Source organism: Aethina tumida, chromosome 3 (assembly GCF_024364675.1).
Source record: "Aethina tumida isolate Nest 87 chromosome 3, icAetTumi1.1, whole genome shotgun sequence".
NCBI classification, from domain to species: Eukaryota; Metazoa; Arthropoda; class Insecta; order Coleoptera; family Nitidulidae; genus Aethina; species Aethina tumida.
This window is the reverse complement of record NC_065437.1, coordinates 114,180-135,447: the sequence shown is the minus strand read 5'-3', so window position 1 is coordinate 135,447 and position 21,268 is coordinate 114,180. Positions and strand designations below refer to the sequence as shown.

The following is a 21,268-nucleotide window of genomic DNA, read 5'->3' as shown; positions in this document are numbered from 1 at the left end:
TTAATTCAATAAATATGTATTTTTGTCACAAATTCAACAAAAACGTTGAAAATAATAATTGGCACAGTTGAATATTTGGTGGATGCGCCAGCAATACAATAAGTGGATGAGGGAAAGAATAAGAAGGAGAAGAAGAGAGAAGACAGAATACGTCTGAATGATTAATTAATTGTATTACGTTGTTCGTTTCGCAACGTTTTTCGGTAATTGTGTCACTTGTAATGAAAACCGTGAATATTGGATGGAGTGCCTAATGGGTCGCTTTTAATAAGGGTATTGCGTTCGGGGACGCGGCCCTCTCTCTCCGTCGCTGTGCCTCTCTCGCTTCCGCACACGGTCTCCCGGGGGAGGCGGCGATGGTTAACGGGGGTCGTGCATTATTCGGGAGAAATTAGATAACACGCGAACGTTAAGCGTCGCCGCCACATTTTCTAGATGTGCACCGGTCGGGGACGCATTAGACACCTTCACCTCAATCATGACTACTGAAATCATTAAGGCCTTTAATCCAAAGAAATCGAAGGGTGTCACAACAAATTACACGGCGTTGGTGAGTCGCTGGAACCGCCACAAGAACGACGGCGACTCAACAACTGGAAGGGTGGCGACCGGATCGGAGGGGCAGGCCTCGCTAGGTGACAAAAGTGCCATTTGTATAATGTTACGGACGAAGCGGAGGGTCGACAAAGAATACGGGAGCGGAGCGCACGAATTCAATACACTCGCAAATTGCGGAGGGAAGTGAACCCCATTATGTTTCGGAATTATGGCAATTACCCGCGATGCGACGCCGCAACGTGTTTATTCTAAAAGTGCCCCCGACTACGGCCCTGGAGCACATCGCGCCCCTCCGAAACCGCCACATAATCCGGGTGTATCGTTCCGAGATTTTCACCGTATTATTCGGATCGTGTGCGCGAAGGGAGACGCCGACTCATTACGTAGATTTGTTAAGAGGTTCATTGAGTCGGTCAGATCGCGGTGCGGGGCGGGGGTGGCCTCCCCTTCACTCGCTCCACGCGACAACATTAATTGGACATAAATCTGACGCGTACCGATTCCTCTCTCATTTCTGTTTGCGGTGCTAATTAAAAATCAATCCCTGTCTCCGACTAATGTCCGAATTATTCCTCTTCCTCTCCATTTTTTTAGTCATTAACACATATTAACAGTCAATTATCATTGTTTTTCGAAGAAATAAGGAATAACTTTGTTTTTTCTTATAATTAAATAGATTCACATGATTATACTTTTATGAACATTAATTAATCAATTAATATTTCTAAATTAATTTACTTTTCTAATGAAAGTTGTCAATATCTTATTCTTTATTCCATTACCGTTGATAATTTCTGAGCATTTTTATTATTTAAGATACATATTTTATGCTCTATATGGCAGAATATACTATTTATAACAAATTTAAATATGTGTTTATAACTTTATTTAGTTTAATTCTATCACCATAGTTTTATCTTAGAACACAATGTTTCTATTAAGAACTAAAATTTATAATATTCATTCATTATTATTTTTTTTCAACATGATAACATTCCTATTTGTACTACAAAAACAACACAATATTTTTTGGAAAAATTAATAAAGAAATTTAGAAGAAAGAAATCACCAAGATTTCTGTATTTATCTCTTTTAACTTTTTTTATTTAGACGTTTCAAGATATAATAACAAATACTATTTAAACAACTAATAAGCACCAATTTAATAAATAAAAACAAAGAAAAAAATTGTAATTGTTCATAATTTTAGAATTAGTAATAAAATGTTATAAATTTTAAACATTTTGTTATTATAATTGATTAAAAGATATTATTTGACTTTTGACTTTTTTCAGAGATTGTTAAATAGGGGAAATCCACATTCAACATAACCAGTTAAAATAGTCCGTCGAATGCAATGCATAATAATAACAAATGGACCATTACATAAAAGATTTTAGAGCCACCGAAACATATGTTGTACGATTTTAAAGTAAACGAAACTAAAAATAATTCGATTAATCGTTACAAGTTTACGAGAGTCGGCCGAAAAAATTATTGGAGCCGATGAATTAGTAATAAAAGTATAAATAGTGCAACAGACCCACTTGACATCCGCAATTTATGATTTTTTAATATTCCGCTTCGAGTGTGGGGCAAGAGCAACAGCAAGAGCAAGAGCAAGAGCAAGGGGGATGGGGATGCGAAGGGGACGTCGAGTCCGAATCGCAAAATTATCCCGGATCTTCCCTGTCACAATATGGATGGCGGGGAGGGTCGGTTTGCTGAACGTCAACCCGACCAAACTCCCTTATTTAAATTGCCATTACAGGGTCGAATCTGTAGTTTAACTGGTTGTTTGCCTTCTGACGATTGCCATGTTGCACTGTCAATAGGTGTTTCTAAATGGAATATATTGATTTAACAGAAACGTACTTTGGCCGTTTCAATAAAACTAATATTGGAAATACTGCGACTTTGGAGTTACGGCTTTGATCGCGTTACACACACACACCATCAATAGTTACTGCCTTCACAATTGCTCCGACTGATTCTCGTTGTTTATTTACTCATATTTACACCAATATTAATATATTTTTCTTTTTTTATGTTTTACATTTAACGATCAACTATTTTAGTTAGCCACAATTTTATTAAACAAATGAAAATGATTCTAAATTTTAAAATTTATATGTTGGAATTTGTTAAAATAAAAATAATCAACTATAAATCATATAAATTAGTTAAATCAGTAATATTAATAAAATAAAATATTAAATGTAGAAAATGATGAAATAAAATAATGTTTTTATAAAATATAATTATTAATCTATATTGATTGATTATATTAAAATTAGAAAACTAAATAATTTTAATTTTATATTATATAACAAGTGATATCTTTCTATTAAATTTTTGATAAAATGAATATGTTATTATTTTAAAAGAAAAATTATAATTATATTATTTTTATTTATATTGTTTTAAATAAATAAAGATTTTTTTATATATATTATTTACATTACAAGAAAAATAATAAATATTAAATTGCAAGACATTATATTTTTATGTAAAAAAAGTAAATTAGATTAAAAGTAATTTTTTTCTAGATAATTATTTATATTTTTTAACTGTTTATACACTAATTATCAACGTTATAAACTTAATAATAAATATTGAACAAATAAGTATGAATAACTATTTGATCATTCATCACTTACATTATTTATTAATAATTAAATGTATTAAAAAGGTTATAAATAAAAAAATATTTTTTATTTAAATACAAGTGTTTTATTTAATAATTTGTTACATTTTAATACAGCAACATTTAGGTTAGAAAACCACCGTGAAAGAGATACATACAACTTTAAGGAACTAAAATGCCTCGAATGAAATGATGTAATTTTAGGTTGGTAACGTCGACTTGACGTGAGACAGAGAAAAAGAAGAAGAAGAAAAGAAGTAACAGTTTTACCTGGCACCCGATCCGGCCCTGCTCCAACCCCCGAGACCGTCGGACCGAACTCCTCGGCAGAGGCAGCGGCGTGGAACGCAACACTTTTGTCCGTCCTGCGTCCGTGCCGGTGGTGGTGGTGGTGGTGGTCGTGGTGCCGAGAGAGCGCTGTCCGTGACGTCGTCACTCTCAGTCAGCCATCGAGCGTTCGTTCGTCAGTGTGTGTGTGTGTGTATGCGTGTGCATCGACAGCGTCGACAAAACGAAGAAGCACGTTTCGGCCGCCGTTAGTTAGTTCCGCAGCTACGCTTGCCTGTTTCGGGTCGGTTCGCCCCGTGATGTGATGCCAATGCCGAGTGCCGCGTGCTCTGTTCGAGGGGGGACGCCAGCGGAGTGATTTCACGCTTTTTTCGGTGATGTGTTGTGTGCCGGTGCTGCGACAACACGATTCGGGTTTGGATTAATCGACGCAGGCTCGTTTATGGGATTAAGCGATCATGTTTAAAACGGTGAGTACCGCAACACAAACTCTCGAAATCGTCGCCAACCGTTCGGCGACGGCGGACGACAACAAACAAACGCGTCGCTTCTTAGGGCCTCTCTCTCTCTCCTTCCCTTCGCTCTTTAATTGATTTGTGTTAATGGCCATTCGAGTGCTCTCCGACTTTCTTTGTAGCGTCGTCTCGCCGTTTTTGCCGACTCAAAGTTCACGTTACCTTTGACTCACTCTCTCTCTCTGCTTCTTCTCTCGCTGCACAGATAACCTTTTATTAATTGAAACAAACACTTGATAATAATCGGATTAAGCCCGATTAAGCATACCTGAAACGAGTTGCTCAGAGTTGGGACATAAAGGAAACAGTTTGGCCATCGAATCGATTAAAAGTAAGTTAATCGGCGGTAAATATTAACAACGCTTTCATTCCGTTCCGATAAAACGTACAGATAACGCCACGCTTCCTTAATAGCACAATCGAACGTTGTTGTTTCTGTCGATGCACAAAATGTACGTTGTATGAGTTAACAATGTGGGTCAATTATCCAAAAGGTATCGTGTGTTGAGCAGAGCACCCTCGTGAGGCAGAAGAGAGGGCCGAGAGTGGCGGCGGTTCTTGTTGGCCGTGGCATCGCCATCGTGACGATACCAGCGGTAACATTACACTTTTGCACACCTCCGTACGAGGAAAAATTGCATTTCTCACGTTTATTAAAGCCGTGGTGGCTACGCACAACCTACAAGTTGCACTTCCTGGAATTTCGGCCGGTGCTCCACGTTCGGTCACGTATTCAAACGAAAGAGTAACCCACCCCGATGAGCAAACAGAAGCACACCGTCGCACCGATACGCGGAGATTTCTATTTACCGAATTAAACAATGGACATGCAGCGTCTGGGGTGAGCGTAATGAGCCACCCTTCAAATGTAGGGGTGCGCGGTGGGGTGGGAAAGAGACGAACGGAGGGTCTTTGTAACACAAAACAGCCGGCCCGGCACTAACCTTTTATTTCTCTCCACGTTTTCTTGATTGGGCCCAAATTAATGCGAGTATGGAGTTTGCATAACGTGCGACAAACTGGAAGAATTGATATTCATAACTGTTGATGTGTCGCGTGGAAATAATTGGATGTTTCGTGCGCTCGCACCGAATCTAATAAACATTCGATGCATATTCGATATCCCAATGTCGGAATCTACCTGAGCCAAAAAGGGCTGCGAGAGGTAAAGCGTTTATTGTTCGACTCCACTTTTGGGATTAGATTTTGCCCCAGGCCAAATTCACCTTTAAGCCCCGGCCCAAATCGAATTCTACTTATTTTTATTTCCCAATGCAGTTCCCCAAAATCTTAGGTTAATCTACAGCTCTCATTAGTCCGAATTTTTATTTAAACGAAAAGCACATCTCATTATTCTGTATATGGAAATATGCAAATTTGAAATAATACCATCGAAGCATGTTGAAGTAAATAAAAACAGAGTTTGCCAGATGGTTTGAATATGGGGGCAAAATGTGTTACAACTAACAAGTCATGACTTCCCCCTCTTAACCCTTCAACCAAATAGGATAATCTGGGGTCGTGTTCATTTTTATCGTTCACCACATCACGTGGGGGCAAAACAGAAGCATCGAAAGAAGAAGGAAGCACTGTTTGCATAGGTCCTTTATTTACCCAATAACTTGTTAGATTTGAGCAAAACGGATGAGTTGTTCAACACTCCGATAACACCTGACGTTGTACAATGTACGTGAAGTAATCGATTCATTTCATATTTAATTAACCAATCTAACAATTATAGTGCGGCGGGTACGGCGTAAATGTTTTTATCACTGTTTACCCATTACATCAATTTCCCTTTTTGTCGCCAACGCCGCCGCGCAACTTGTACTTTAAATCAAATCAGAAGTAATTGATTAATCGATTTGTTGCAGGGACCTCCACCTCAGGGTGGGCAAATAAAGTTTACGATAGCGGACACGTTGGAGCGGATAAAGGAAGAATTCAATTTCCTGCAAGCCCAATATCATACGTAAGTATCTCACTTTTATTCTAAACAGACGGGGATTAAACAAATGCCTTTTGTTGTTCCAGCTTGAAATTGGAATGTGAAAAATTAGCGAGTGAAAAGACTGAAATGCAACGGCACTACGTTATGGTAAGTGTCTCGTTCCAACAATGAACAATTACATGACTAAAATGCGATCTTAATTTGTGAACAAACAGTTAAGCAACAACTGTTTACTAATTTCCCATTACTGCTCCTGATAAAACTGCGATAAATTTATTCATTAACATATTAATTATATGAATGTTGTTGATGTTGCACGTTCAAACTACGGAATGGTCTATTTCAACTTATAAATAAATGGAAAATGCAAATCGTGTTTTACCTAAATTATATCCTTATTATTTTTTATGCCGGATGTGTCAAAGTAATTATCGTTAATTGGAAATATTTACTCCACGTTGATATGCCAAACTGCCAATTAAAACCACAAATCTCTCAAAAACAACCTATTAACAAATTATGCTTGTTTCTCATTCTCATTACGTATTAACTCAAAGATTCAACATTGTTTTTAACTCTCCATTACGACCAGCACTTATAGTCTAACTATATAAACTAAAAATAATACAAAAGATCTTAAAAAATATTTACAATTAAATTAAGCTTCATTCAACATATCCAAATTAAATTAGCGTCCCTTTGAAATTCTTCAAATTCATTTCAATTTACATAATTACTCTTCTAAAAGTCTAGCTTTACAAACAAACAACTAATGTTTTAAATTAAAAGGTAAACAAATTATATCAAACACTCAATGAAGTTACCTTTACAAGTATACCATTCCTAAATAGTAAAAATCTTAAAAGTTACCAACAATGACGGAAAGAGAAATCAAATAGTTTTGTCCAAATAAATATATTTAATCAATCGATACATATATTTTAAAAAAATTTGATAATTATACACTAATTAATTGATCAATTATACCGAATAGATAAAATTTCAATAAAAATTAGTTAAAAAGAAAAAGTAATAAATGTAAAAAATGGAGACCGCTTAACGAGTTGTTTGTTAATAAAATTAGGTGGTTCCCTTAAATATTTAAAGGCTTGAACCGATGCCAAGAAATGTCGGAAAGTGTTGGCAACAGTTTCAAAGCTGTTTCTCGCCGTTTCTCGCCGTTCCGTCGATCGAAAGTGAAACCACCAAAATCGAACGTCCATAATTTGTTTAATTACGTTTTACTTCGTCCAACGGAATTATTAAATTAAGGTGCGCGAGCGAAAGAGGAGAGAGGACGGGATAAACGAATTATTCCGTGAAAGCATAAAAAGTTTTAGCGAACGAGATTAGGTCTCCTCGCATATGTGTAAATGGATTTTTTCGGAAGCGCATCGAACAATATGGCCGGTTTTAATTAGTCGGGGACGGAACACGCGAAAATAAAAACTGAACTGAACTGAACTGAACTGAAAAGTCGCGATCATCCCGACAAATAGAGGAATCGATAGAGCCGCCGCCGACGACTCAACAACTGTTCTCTTATTCTCTGCCTCTTTCGAACCCAACAATTGTTCCATGTTGGCCCACGAAACCGGTGCTAACTGGACATAATTACTTAGTTTGGTTTACACCCGTGTGCCGAATTCTTTGTTGCACACACCAATCAATTAGTCGGAGACCAAGATCGGGGAAAGGTATGTGCAATTAGAGGGGTCATCTGCGGCCACAACGGTCGGCGTCCATCAAAAGGAGCACCGCCCGCACATCGCATCTTATTGCCCGAGCATCAATCACAATTACGACTCTCCTCGGTACGGACCGTGACCGAAAACGGACGCCCCCAAAGAACGGCGACGTCCGATTCAAAAGCTGTTGAGGCCAGCGTGCACCGTCTTCGTGTTCCGTCTCGTGAATCATCCGCGGCGGCGTTAGATCATTGCCACCACGGCCGCGCTCGCGCCTCCATAAAAATTGATGGTCTTTTGTTGGCTTAAACTGGTTGTTGAATTCGTGCCGGTCCGGCCCTGGCCAGGCGTTTAGATCCGTAGCCTAGTTCAGTATCGCACAACCAGCCACTAATTATCGGGGCAATAATTTTGTCGTCGGACCCAGAATTAACTTAGCGCAAGGATTATTCCGGTTTGCGGCAAATTATGTTGCTCGCACCCGTTGTTTCCTTCTCCTCAACCTTTCCTCCTCTTTATTTCATACTTTATTTAATGATTATCATTTAAATACTGGCAAATATCTAAAAAAACTGATTTCTTTAATGGGTGTCAATCTCTTATTTCTTTTTCCATCACAAATGGGGATTTCTAGAGAATTGTACTAGTTAGGGGAAGTACAGATGTAACGCCAACTTTATTATGTATTAACAACACACATCTCCTTAAATATGTGTGAAATTGGGGATTATGTTAAATATGTAAAACATGGTGAATGAAGCTGCAACCCAGATTACACCAACTATTAAAAAATTTGGTTTTCTTAATGGGCTATTCTATTAAATTGATTGATTTTATTTTAAGAATAAAGAAACCACACTATTGAATTATTTTATATTATTTAATGTCAAAGAGAAATTAAATTATTCAATTTTTATTAACACAATCAGATGACGCACACCCTCCGTAAGTCGTGAGGAGTGTAACAAGTGAACTAAATGCAAACAACACGAAAGGAGTGAAAAGAATGAAGTAAAGCGTAAAGCAAGAAAGAGTCTGTGGAATTGGGGACGAGGATCGAGCGTGCAAGAAGAGCTTGTATCGGTGAGTGGGGTAAGAGACTGCGTCTCTCCCACTAACAAAAAATCCTCATACTGCTCGAAAGAATCCATATTACATACATTACATTCTCTTTATGGCTCTCCTGAAAAATACTATTTTAATGTCTTTTCTTATAAATTTATTTCATGATTACACAAATTGTTGTTAAAAAAGCATATTCATCCAACACTCGGCGTTTAATTTTGATTCACTAGTGAAGTAACTCCTCGTTAAATAATTGCACACGTTGTCTAATGGTGTGGTATTAGTAAAAGTAATTCTATGAGCGATGATAAGACAGAAGAGTGCGGTGGTACAGGAAAGAGAGAAGCAATAGAATGCTCCCCGGGCTCGGATCGCGTACCGAATGAAATTTTTCCGGCGGCCGAACACGGCAGGAATCCCATCCCGTCCCCGGCCGTCCCCTGCGGGAGGGATGTGGTGTGGTGGTGTGGTGTGGTGTCGTGTATCGATTACCGGCGAGAGCTCGACAAGGTGCTTGTCACGTCTGATACAAGTGAAATGGCTGTTTATGGTGGCAACGTTCGGGCGCGGTCCGGATGTCAACTCTTGGGGGTCGCCATTATGCCGCCGCCGCCGCCGCCGTCGCCGCCACCCGCGCTACCGTTCCAACCCGGCCGCGGCCGCAGGCCCGCATTCCGGACCTTTCCTCCCTTTCCTTTAGACATCTTCCTTCTTCTTATCTCCCGTCCGACACCCACTTCTTTCTACCTCCAACTCTGTCCCGACCATCTTTCGTCGTCGGTTCTCCTGACCAAATCTCACAATTAATTTACCGAATCAAGTGAAATTAATTAACATGTTGTAGTAGTACAGTGCTTAACGCTTTTCTGAGTGGAGAATTTAAGTCTTGCTTTCGAGAATTATGATGATGATGATTTATAATACATCCAAACTAAAATCTAATCAATTAGGAAGCACTGATGCCAGTTCTGGGTTTGAAAAAGTAGTGGAATCCTCGTTTAACGGTTAATCCGTCCCTGACTGCGACTGTATCCCGAAGACACAATAAGGGAAATAAACAGACATCAATAGAAACAGAAACGGAGGGGAGACGGAGGCGACCGAACACCGAGCACCGAATGCATCGCATTGTTTCCATATACGAGAGTTATTCGGCATCAGATCAAACCGTATCAGACCGCAAATATTTCCTCCACCGCTGCGGCTGTGGCTGTAGCTGCCGCACTCTTCAAGAGCACTGCGCACCATCAGAAACGGACCAACAATTATCCGTCTTCGCGTTCTCTCTTCTCTCCTCCACGGCCACTTTACGCCGAATAATGCTCCTGCAATTAAATAACGATCTAATTCCCAATCTCCACTCTTTCCATTCCTCCTTCTACTCACTCAATTACATGTTTTACCCAAATTTTAACGGACGTGATTCGCATCCAATTTCCAACGAGGCCGAAGTCAAACAAGTCTCGTGTATCTTGCACACACGATGTCATATTATGGGGCGGAGGGAAAAAGTGAGAGACACGCATCGACGAACCGTGTTTCCAAACCAGACACACACGTTTATCGATGAAATCCCATTGTGTTACCCTTAATTAATATTCTCCATTAAACGCACAACACGCGTTCCAAATCTAAAATTCAAATCATTATTTAATTAGAATGGCGCATCTTATTATTAGAAAGCAAGAAAGCGAAGAGGAGCTGATTATTCAAATGTGGGTTAATTGTGGCGACGGAAGAACACTAAAGATTCTGGACGGAGAGCCGCGGATCTGATAAGATTTGTGTGGAGAGAGAAACTCGGTTAAGAAGACGGTGAACGGCGGGAGCGAGGATTTACCGTCGTCGCCCCGTCGCCCCGCCGGCTCGCCACCCCTCTCCGCCCTTAAATAAGGTTATTACACGAAAACAATATTACTCGCCTGTCCCGGTTTCCCTTCCGCGCTTGAATTACAACCGGCGACGATCTCAAATGGGACCCATAAATATCTGTCGATTTATTGGGAATATTTTATCTACATTTTCTTCTTTTTTTTTTTTTTTGTTGCAGTATTACGAGATGTCATATGGCCTTAATGTGGAAATGCACAAACAGGTAAGTTCAACTTCTTAACCATCCCCGTCTACCTAAAATAATTAAATATTCATTAATTCATTCATTCATTATTTATTCATCACTTATTGTAAAAAATGGTTGTCACATTATTAATAACTATTATAGACATTCAAAGCAATTGTTGTGCAACAATTTGTAATAATTCATATGAAATATAGATTTCACTCTGTATATTTGAGGATACATGGATGGCATCTGAATACGTCATTAATATGTGCATGGACAAAGACAGAGGTGAATAAATTAAGGCAAAAACAGTCTAGTTAATGACTTTCTATCTCTCTGTTCCCTTTGAAGTTCCATGAAAGTGCGAAACAAATAGGACGTCACGACGGCATCCGACGCTGCTAAAACTGCCTAAAGCTGCTGCTGAAATACACTTTTCAAATTCATTTTAAAATCGTATTAAATAAGTCGGTGTTGTTTGATAATTCAATTGAAGTGAATAGGAAACAATTAAAAGGAATTCCAAGTTCAATAATGTTCGTGTGCAAACATCTGGCGAGTGAGCACAACAATTCATGATCCACGACTCGACTCGGCTCGGCTCTGCTTGGAGATGTGATATTTAATATTTTGATTATCCGTGGAAAAGATGGCATATTCTCGCAACACGACAGAGTCATTAAACCCAGATTCATTATGGCCATGCGATATGAAAAGGCGTCGTTGAAACCGGAAAGTGTTTGCGCAAACAATGCCACACACAATCTGCCATTTTCTGATTCAGTTCGGGCTGAAAAATTCACCGTTCCATGTTTTCATGTGTTCCAGACTGAAATAGCTAAACGCTTAAACGCAATTATCGCTCAAGTGCTGCCGTTCTTGGCCCAGGAACACCAGCAGCAAGTGGCGACGGCGGTGGAGCGGGCCAAACAGGTCACCATGACGGAGCTCAACGCCATCATAGGGGTAAGTGTGTGGATTCACCCTCGTCAAGTAGATATCTACGATTAATTACGCTTTTACAGTTAGATTGCATTAGTTGTTTTTTGTTTTGTTTTACCGATTTGTTGTCTCAACTCGACACACGGGGATTCCATCCACATTTCGAAAACAACAATTTTGGTTATTTGTTGTTGTTGTTTAGTCGTTTATTACGTTACTTACTGTTGGTGCATGAAATGTTCACGGAATATCGACGAATCGATGAATTGTTTTGGGGGTGTTGACATATACTGGTGTTGGTTAATATTTGTTTTAATTGTATATGTTGTTGTTTACAGCAACAACAACAACAAGGTCTACAACAGTTGCTTGTAAGTAGTTCTATTAGTGTACCGTCGTGGTTGGGTAGTTTATAGTACACGTACTTCTTTCTTTCACTCACTCGCTGCTCATAAAATATTTATGTTGAACGACAAGTTGGGCCACATTAATTGCCTTTACCAGTTTATTAATTACGTAAATATTGTAAGTCGGTTGATTAATACGAAACATTTCGATGATAATGAACGCTCAGCAAACCTGATATCCAAATCAATTGTTTACCGTTGAAAATTTCTAGTAATGATTGTTGTAATTTAAATTACACAATATTCTATGAATGCCAAGTGAGTGAAGAAAAAATGGGTGGCAGTGTTTTGCGGGGTTTGCGTGTTCGTCACTACAAATTATAATTCGTATTTATTAGAAAATCGCATGTGCATGAAACTCACCTTGTTACGTGTAAATCAGCTAAACTTTTACAACACCAAACAATGGCTAAAGATGATTTGCACTTGGAAGGAGTCTCGTATCTTAAACCTAACCTAACCTAACCTAACCTCACTGTTTTGGTTGTGTACATTGTCAACGGTCAGAACCCAACAATAAACAAATAAATTAACACGTTGTGAGATAACGCATTCCTGACCACAATAATGGTGTGGCTAATTTATGTTCCTAAAATAATAACATTTTAATTAACAACTAATAAATAAATAATGGTTAATTTTTACTTGTTTTATATACATATCTATTTTTCTTTTGATCTTTAACAATATTACCCCTCTTCGAATTAACCAAAAGCCATAGACCTGTAGACACGTAGAAAACCAACATGCTTTATATGTCGAATACACACTGTTCATTGCCGACTTTTCTGACCGTCACCCTTTCCATTGTCTCCAGCAACAGATCCACGCGATGCCGCACGGAGCCCACGGCCCCGGCCTGCCCATGGGGCCGCATCCGGGCCTGCCCGGCATGGGTCCGGCGGCCGGCCTGCTCGGCTTCGGAGCGGGACTGGGCGGCGGCGTGCCCGGGGCGCCCGGAGGTCCGCATTCGGTGCCCGGTGGGGCGCATCCTTTGCTCAAGCCCGCCGAAATGCACGGACGGGAGCCCGGCGATCACAAAGGACCGGGAAGCACAACGGCAGAAGACCGATTGGTAACTATACTGTTTATTTTTATTCCACATTGAAATAACCCTCATTTTACTCGATTAAAACTACTCTTATTTTGATTAAATATATTGAATTATAAGTACATTGCTATTCCTCAAAATCTTAGGTTAACCACTTTCATTAGTTCAAATTTTTATATAAACGAACTACAATTACTTAAATTAAATAGAGTACAAAGTTTGATTTATAAGTTGTCATTATACATAATTTCCATTTATTATAATGTGTTTACAACGGGTTTGTTTATTTACAGAATTCAGTGTCGCCAGGAGACAGGGATAAATACAGGTCAAGATCGCCTCCAGAAGAATCTTCGATCAAGAGACGGAAAGAGGATAAACTGGGACATGTTAGTTGAAAATTTATATATTCTCTAATTACTTTTAAATCCATTAACCAGATGTACAAGGAACAATTTAAAATACTTATTTTTATGGGGTGGCTACTCATGAGCTCCGGATCTAATGAGGCCACAAAAAGGCAAAAACAATATTTTCTTTTCATTTACACATAATTAACCAGATACAATTCGAAGGATCAGTGCTTTTGTCATGTAAATTTAATTCACAAGATAGATTCATAGATTTTTCAAATCACCAAATCCTCTTTTATATCAAATATTTTGACTGACTACCCTTTAATATAAAACAGTGATTCTTTAGTTCATTGTCAGTTTTACAACATATTACCCATCTTTATTTGAATATTAATAAATATTCTTTTTTAAATATACTAAGTAGCCACCACTGTTTTTATCACATCATTCATAGATATCATTTTCAGCGGTTCTATTCTCATAACCAGATTTGAATAATAATCACGATCGATCTTAATTTATAAGACGATTCATTCGTTCACGCGATGTCCCTCCCCCGAAAATTATTTATTAACCTCCGGAAACGGATGGATACCTTTTAAGTGAATTAACATCGATTTGATCGAGTGTTTGTTTTGGCAAAGTTAAAATTTACGTAACGCACCGACCGTACGAAAAACCAGCGTAATAACTTCCAGAACACGCCGAACAAGCGAACGGAATGGAACGTCTTCGTGACAGGGAGTCGCCCATAAATCACGTGATATCTTTGGCGTTTTGTGGGGCTGCGGGGGCCTCAGACCCCCGCCCAACCCCGAACGCATTAGTCAATCGAAAAAGTTTACGTTCAGAGCGCAATTTCCGCAATGGAATTCCCGCTGAAAGATTGTTTCATAAGAGGCGGGGATTTGTTTAATATTCGTTCTTCTGATTAAACAAAACCTTCCAATTAACTAGCTATCGATTGATTTGTATTGATAACTCACTTCCCGCTGTTTGAAACTGACCAACAACATGTGACTATAAATAGTTCGTTCCGATTTAATTGCGACAATACAAATCGGAGATAATTGTGTTTCGATGTGCAGATGCATAAATTCAATTCAAATATTAATATTAACATTAAACTCGGACGGCAACGTAAAAGTACTTCGTTGGAGAACAGTTTAATATCTAAATTTTATTATTATTCATAATGCAAAGAGTTATATTAATGCAATTTTATTCACTGTTATTAATTGGGAGAGTCAAATATATTTTGGTGCACATTTCATATAACAATACATTCAATTATTTTTTATGTTTGATATAAACTACTTAGCATGTTATATTAAATTAATAAATACATAATTTTATTGTGGGAACGTTTGACGTTATTTAAAATTTAATGATGAAACGCTTTGAACAATGTATTTGTTATTTTCAATCAAATTAAACCAATAAACTTAATTAAAGTGCATAAACGAAAATCGAGTCAATTCGGTTAAATCTCCCAACACTTTTTATGAAAACCTGGAGCGGAGCTTTGTTTTGTTCAAACTAAAACCTTTGATAAAACGTTTGCAAATCGAATGCATATTTTAATTTAGCACTTTTGATAAAATCGATGTTTAATATGCCCTTTAAATGAAATTTGGACAAAAACAACAAAAAAACGCACGTAATTCCAAACAAATTCCCATTTTGATCCGTTTGTTCCAACTGAAAATTAACAAATATTTAGATAATACAAAAATAATACCGTTAATGGAGAGACTGTCGTTCGATTTATCATTTTATTATTTGGATAATATTGTTTTCCATGTTGTTAGTTCAGTTAGTAAAGTTCAGTCGGCCCATTAGAGTAAGTAATAATGATTAAAGATTAACGATAAACCTTATTTTGTTTTCAGGAAAGCGACGGTGAAAAAAGTGATCAAGACTTGGTTGTGGACGTGGCCAACGAGGTTAGTCGATATTTTATTAAAACCGACGGTTTATTGTTTCGGTTTTGTTTGTTGTTTGTTTGACTTGGATAATCGTGACAAACAATTTCGTGGCCGCACGCATTCATTATTAAATCAATTAGAGTCGGTTTCCGATTGTTGTGTTTCCATGGCGCCGTCATGATGTAATAACACGTTGTTAAATGATTTCAGGAGGCCGCCTCGCCGCATACGAACGGCGACCACCCGGTCCTGGGGAACCCGTCCGACATCAGGGAGAACGGGAGCACCAACGGGGACAAGATCAAAGTGGAGCGGCCACCGAGTCGGAGCGGATCTTCTTCGTCCCGGAGCACGCCATCCCTCAAAAGCAAAGACGTACGTCGTACCATCATCATAAAGGAGAGGAATTAATCTAGAATTATTTTTACAGGAGAAACCCCTCACGCCCGGATCGAAGCCGCGCTCGACGACGCCGAACATGGGCTCGAGCTCGGGCAGCGGCTCGGGCGGGCCCAAGGTGGGCGGCGGCGGCCCGATGGGCCAGTACCCGCCGTATCCGGTGGGGGTGCGGCCGCCCGACCACCTCGGCCCCTACAACAACGTGGCGGGCTCGCCGTACGGTCGGCCGCCCATGATGGGCTACGACGGACATCCGCACACCCGCGCCCCCGGCATCGCCACGAACGGAATGGGCGGCATGGGCGCCGGAGGAAAACCGTTAGTTCTACCGCCACGCTTGCGCACCTCCTCCCTCCTTTACTCACCATCGTTTGTATTTTTCAGTGCCTACTCTTTCCACATGAACGGCGAGGGTCAACTGCAACCGGTGCCGTTCCCCACGGACGCGCTCATCGGGCCGGGGATCCCCCGACACGCGCGCCAAATAAACACGTTGACTCACGGTGAAGTTGTTTGTGCTGTGACTATTTCCAATCCCACCAAATATGTATATACAGGAGGCAAAGGCTGTGTTAAAGTGTGGGATATCAGCCAGCCCGGTTCGAAGGCCCCCGTCTCGCAGCTGGACTGTTTGGTAACGTGTTTCTCTTTGTTGTCACAATGTTTTACAATCAATAATAAGCTGTTGTTGCGACCGAAGAAATTTTCATTAAATAATTTGTCAATTTCAGTGAACTTTAGTGTAGAGCGGTTAAAGGAAATGATAATTAAATTCACTAATGAGTCTGTCACGAGCAGAAAATGGCATAAAAGAGGTTTTATGTGTTTTTAGCAAAGGGACAACTACATCAGATCCGTGAAACTTCTGCCGGACGGAAGGACGCTGATAGTGGGCGGCGAGGCCAGCAACCTGTCGATTTGGGACCTGGCCAGTCCGACGCCCCGCATCAAGGCCGAACTGACGTCGAGCGCGCCCGCCTGCTACGCCCTGGCCATCAGCCCCGACTCGAAGGTGTGCTTCAGCTGCTGCAGCGACGGCAACATCGCCGTGTGGGACCTGCACAACCAGTCGCTGGTGCGGCAGTTCCAGGGACACACGGACGGCGCCTCGTGCATCGACATATCGTCGGACGGCACCAAACTGTGGACGGGCGGCTTGGACAACACGGTGCGAAGCTGGGACCTACGCGAGGGCAAGCAGCTGCAGCAGCACGACTTTAGTTCGCAGATCTTCTCGCTCGGCTACTGTCCTACGGGAGAGTGGCTGGCGGTCGGTATGGAGAACTCTCACGTCGAGGTGCTACACGCTACTAAGGCCGACAAGTACCAGTTGCATTTGCACGAGAGCTGCGTGCTCAGCCTGAGGTTCGCCACCTGCGGCAAATGGTTCGTGTCGACGGGTAAAGACAACTTGCTCAACGCGTGGCGGACACCCTACGGCGCCAGTATATTCCAGGTAACAACACAACAACTTGACGTTGATCGTCGAAGCAATCAACTAACTAATTTGTCCTCAACTTCTGTTTCAGTCCAAAGAATCATCGAGTGTACTTAGTTGTGACATTTCAACGGACGATAAATACATTGTGACAGGTTCCGGGGACAAAAAAGCGACGGTCTACGAAGTGATATATTAGTTAGCCGCGAGTGCTGAAAGTTTTTCGGGGGCCACCATGAACTCGACACTCGACGACATTCGACGACTCGAAAACAAACTGTTATCGTACCTAATTTTAGGGACATTTTAAGCACATTGACTGTTGAAATATTTTCTATCACATGACAATTGATTTATTTTAATAGACGACCTACCGACAGTCGGATTGTAAATGTAAATTATACATGTAGGTAAATGAATTTTTATTATTTTCTGTTTCGTTCACAACCGATGTGGTCTACGAGTGTATTTAATGAAACAATAGGTAAACAAAAAACAATTATTTTCTTCTCAATTTTATTAGTAGTGATTTCTGTAAATAGACAACATTAAAATAATAAACAATCAATACATGTCTTGTCTGTTTATTAAATGTTCCCGCTCTTTCGCTACAACCACCGACACTTGACACCAAAACTACCCCACAAAGGCACTAACCGTTTTTTATTATTATTGATTGGCAGAAGAATTAGTGGTAATGGTAATTAGTGACGAGTAGAAAAATGTATGATATGTTCGTTCAGCGGCCTACAACAAACAAAATTGTTTTAGTCTCGGTGTCGTGGCGAAGGAGAGGCTTGTTAATCTCATTTTTGTTGTCTATATTGCCCCAAATCTCCTACTGCAATATATATTTTTAATGACATAAATGATTTTATATATGGTATTTATAAAAAAACACCGATTTTGTTATTTGTTTACTCTGAAAAATATTGTTACTATGTGTGTGAATTAGATGTCAAGAAAAGACAACACAAAGTGATTCAATTAACGACTATTTAGACTTTTTTGTTCATTTCTTGATGTTAACATTACAAATACAAAAAAGGACGTAGCATATTTTTCGTAATTGAATAAAATTATATTACAATTTATTTTTGTCTTTGGTTTCCTAACGAAAATAAATATTTCTTCAGCAAATTCCCCTCTTTATTATTTTCTCTTCCTTGACCGAATTTATTCTTCTTCATAATTTAATAAAACACGTTATAACGTTTAATAAATTAATATTTTATTGTATCCTATCATTAATACTTATACTTACAATTAGTTATAATATTAATTATAATACAAAAAAATATAAATATATTGATTGATTAAAATATGCTTTGCAATGAAATTCCGTTGATTGGTTTTAAGTCACTTGAAGAGAAATTCTGGCACTTGCAATTAAGACATGTTTGTTAAGCAAAAGAATTGTTAAGAATTTCCCATTTATAAAAATATAATAAATAACGATTAAATTAGTTGTTGATAACAATAGATGATATTTAAAGGTTTAAAACAAACTACTTATACTAAGATGAGCCAAACTCGTTCATCCACTTCTCGTACTTTTCGAGGTCTTCCTGCGATACGCTCTTGTTGTTTTTATCCAGGGCTTCGATGAAGTCCCTATTAGTGACCGGCAAGTCCAGCTCCTCCTTCGGTAACTGTTTAATCTGATCGGGCCTCAGCCCGAATATTTTCCTCCTCATCGACATCATCGACGCGTCCCTGCACACGTTCGTTATGTCCGCACCAGAGAATCCATCCAGTTTCTTGGCGATCTCCTTCAAGTCCACGTCCGGATCCAATTTGACCTCCCTCAAATTGATCTTCAGCAGCGCCTCCCTACCCTCTTCGGTCGGCAACGGAATGTATATCCGTTTCTCCAAACGTCTGCGCAACGCTTCGTCTATGTCCCAAGGGAAGTTGGTGGCGGCCAAAACCATAACCACTTTTCCCGGTTCCTCGTGGTTCGCCGTTATGCCGTCCATTTGTACCAGCAATTCGGACTTGACTCGCCTGGACGCTTCGTGTTCCGATTCGGAGCCCCTGCGGGAACAAAGCGAATCGATTTCGTCGATGAAAATGGTGCTGGGAGCGTAGAATCTTGCCTGAAATATTAACAACAATGCAACAGATGCTTGAGTGATTCTATGAGGGAATTATCACCATTTCGAACAATATCCGGACCATTTTTTCGGATTCACCTCTGTACTTGGACGTCAGTGTTGACGAAGAAACGTTGAAGAATGTTGTGCCACACTCTGTGGCAACGGCCTTTGCCAGCATCGTTTTTCCCGTACCCGGAGGACCCACCATTAAAACCCCCTTCCACGGTCGTCTGATACCTGTAAAACAAGCCCACAAAATTAGTTACTATTCCTGTTAGTCTCTGTTAAGTTAAACGAACCGACGAAAAAGTTAGGGAGCATCATGGGCAGCACCACAGCTTCTTCAAGCAATCTTTTGGCTTCGTGCAAGTCCGCAATGTCGTCCCATCTGATGTTCAAGTTTTTCTGTACTATATCTCGTTCCAGCATATCAGCCAGTTCACGCTCCATTCCGTGACACTCGAATTTTTTCTCCTCCTCCGTTTTCTCCGTATTTTCCTGTTCCTTCGTCTCCTTTTCCGGTTTCGTTATGTCGGAATAGTTTACCGGCTTCGAGGACGTCGGTCGATCTTCCTTTTTCGTCGGTTTGCCTTTTACTTCTGATTTCCTGGCTGTGTTTGATGAACTCACTCTCGATGACATGCTTTTCTTTGTATCACTGGGTTTTCCTCTGACATTCGTTTGTCTGGACTTTGGGCCCCTGTAAAAAAAACAACAATTTATTATTACTTGATACAAATTTCAGTAAGACATAATTTGATTTACGTTTGAGATAAATAGTGGTAAAATAGTAAACCTTGCACTGTGGTCAGCAGGTGTTGGAGCAGGCCACACATCCGGATCAGTAGGTGTATTGTAGTCCATAAAATCCAGACCATCCTTGACAGGTTCATCTCGTCTCACCCCAATTGGTACTTCATGGTTGACGTTGAGGCTCAAAGTGTTTAACATGTTCTTTAAAGTTTTAACCTGCTCATATTCAGTGACAACCTTCTTCTGTACTTGTTGCCACTTGTCTTTCCTAATTTGATCGGGAATTCCGATTAAAAATCGCGAAATCATTTGTAGCAAACCTTCGTAGTAGACTTCTGCCTCGTCGTAGTTTCCCAGCAGAGACATTTCCCTGGCTAGTTGAATGTTATCACAGATGTCTTTGCTGGTGGTTGCCATTGTTATTGTTTTTACTAATTAAAGTTGTGGTACACACACACACACACGTTCACATGAATTTGTTTTTCAATATATGATTAACAATATTATAAAATTAATGCAGTTATTGTTGCGCAAAAACATAAAACTGAACAACAAACACAAAAGGTTACACTATTGTTTATAAAAAATTAATAACTTAGTTTATCCGCGGGTGATTGGAAGAATTTGAACAACAATCTAAATACAAATAATATCACAGAAAACCCAATTGCAACTATTATTATGAATTAAAGATGTACCACACAGAAACTGACAGTAATAGTTTAATATTTAATGGCTGCTGATAGTGGGGTTTTGTAGGAAACTGGTTTGGGTTGCTGGATCGTTTTGTTCGAACTAGCACTAGATGTCCCCATCAAAGGTAATAATCAAATAAATAGTCTTGTTCAAGTGACATATGCAACCCAGTGTACACCTTTATGTATCGCGCTTGTTTCAAATATTTGTCTACTCAATGTACATTTATTTTTTTTTATTTGGCCGTAGCAGTAGAATGAAGAAAAAACAACTACCTGTGGTAGTTTTTTCAGTCAGTGTTAAACGTTCATGACAAATGGTTGCGTTATTTATGCGTCGTGGCGGTTAGTCGCGAATTAATTGTTATTCGATTTCGTTTTTACTCTTGTGAAGCAGCAAACTCGTTCACAAACAGAGATGTCAAA

General features: G+C 39.6%; 2 protein-coding genes across 4 annotated transcripts; one reads left to right on the top strand and one right to left on the bottom strand.

Annotated features, from left to right (window-relative positions):
* The first annotated feature begins 3,310 nt into the window (after positions 1 to 3,310).
* Positions 3,311 to 18,389, top strand: LOC109604690 (protein groucho). 3 transcript variants are annotated; one of them, XM_020021219.2, is made up of 14 exons: positions 3,311 to 3,963; positions 5,883 to 5,980; positions 6,043 to 6,106; positions 10,763 to 10,807; positions 11,603 to 11,740; positions 12,055 to 12,087; positions 12,941 to 13,198; positions 13,468 to 13,563; positions 15,423 to 15,476; positions 15,669 to 15,833; positions 15,889 to 16,175; positions 16,242 to 16,491; positions 16,690 to 17,313; positions 17,387 to 18,389. In XM_020021219.2, exons 1-14 carry the CDS (start codon positions 3,952 to 3,954, stop codon positions 17,492 to 17,494), a joined length of 2,232 nt encoding a protein of 743 aa, XP_019876778.2. In that variant the 5' UTR covers positions 3,311 to 3,951; the 3' UTR covers positions 17,495 to 18,389. The 3 variants fall into 3 exon arrangements, with proteins under 3 accessions (XP_019876778.2, XP_049821504.1, XP_049821505.1); XM_049965548.1 differs by lacking the exon at positions 3,311 to 3,963 and adding an exon at positions 5,621 to 5,694; XM_049965547.1 differs by lacking the exon at positions 12,055 to 12,087 and having other exon boundaries at positions 3,312 to 3,963.
* Positions 18,040 to 20,908, bottom strand: LOC109604684 (katanin p60 ATPase-containing subunit A-like 1). The gene is made up of 4 exons (XM_049965549.1): positions 20,191 to 20,908; positions 19,694 to 20,094; positions 19,453 to 19,631; positions 18,040 to 19,394 (listed from the first exon to the last, which is right to left on the bottom strand). The coding sequence occupies exons 1-4, from the start codon at positions 20,562 to 20,564 to the stop codon at positions 18,813 to 18,815; spliced, it is 1,536 nt and encodes a 511-aa protein (XP_049821506.1). The 5' UTR covers positions 20,565 to 20,908; the 3' UTR covers positions 18,040 to 18,812.
* Between the last annotated feature and the right edge of the window lie 360 nt (positions 20,909 to 21,268).

Bases quoted from the DNA above. Each gene is read 5' to 3' on its own strand.
- LOC109604690 (XM_020021219.2), top strand. The intron at 10,808-11,602 runs GTAAGTTCAACT...CATGTGTTCCAG, and splicing joins ATGTGGAAATGCACAAACAG to ACTGAAATAGCTAAACGCTT. The intron at 13,564-15,422 runs GTTAGTTGAAAA...TTTTGTTTTCAG, and splicing joins AAGAGGATAAACTGGGACAT to GAAAGCGACGGTGAAAAAAG.
- LOC109604684 (XM_049965549.1), bottom strand. From the start codon at position 20,564: ATGGCAACCACCAGCAAAGACATCTGTGATAACATTCAACTAGCCAGG. The intron at 20,095-20,190 runs GTTTACTATTTT...TTTTTTTTACAG, and splicing joins CCTGCTGACCACAGTGCAAG to GGGCCCAAAGTCCAGACAAA. The intron at 19,395-19,452 runs GTGATAATTCCC...TTAATATTTCAG, and splicing joins TCCGGATATTGTTCGAAATG to GCAAGATTCTACGCTCCCAG.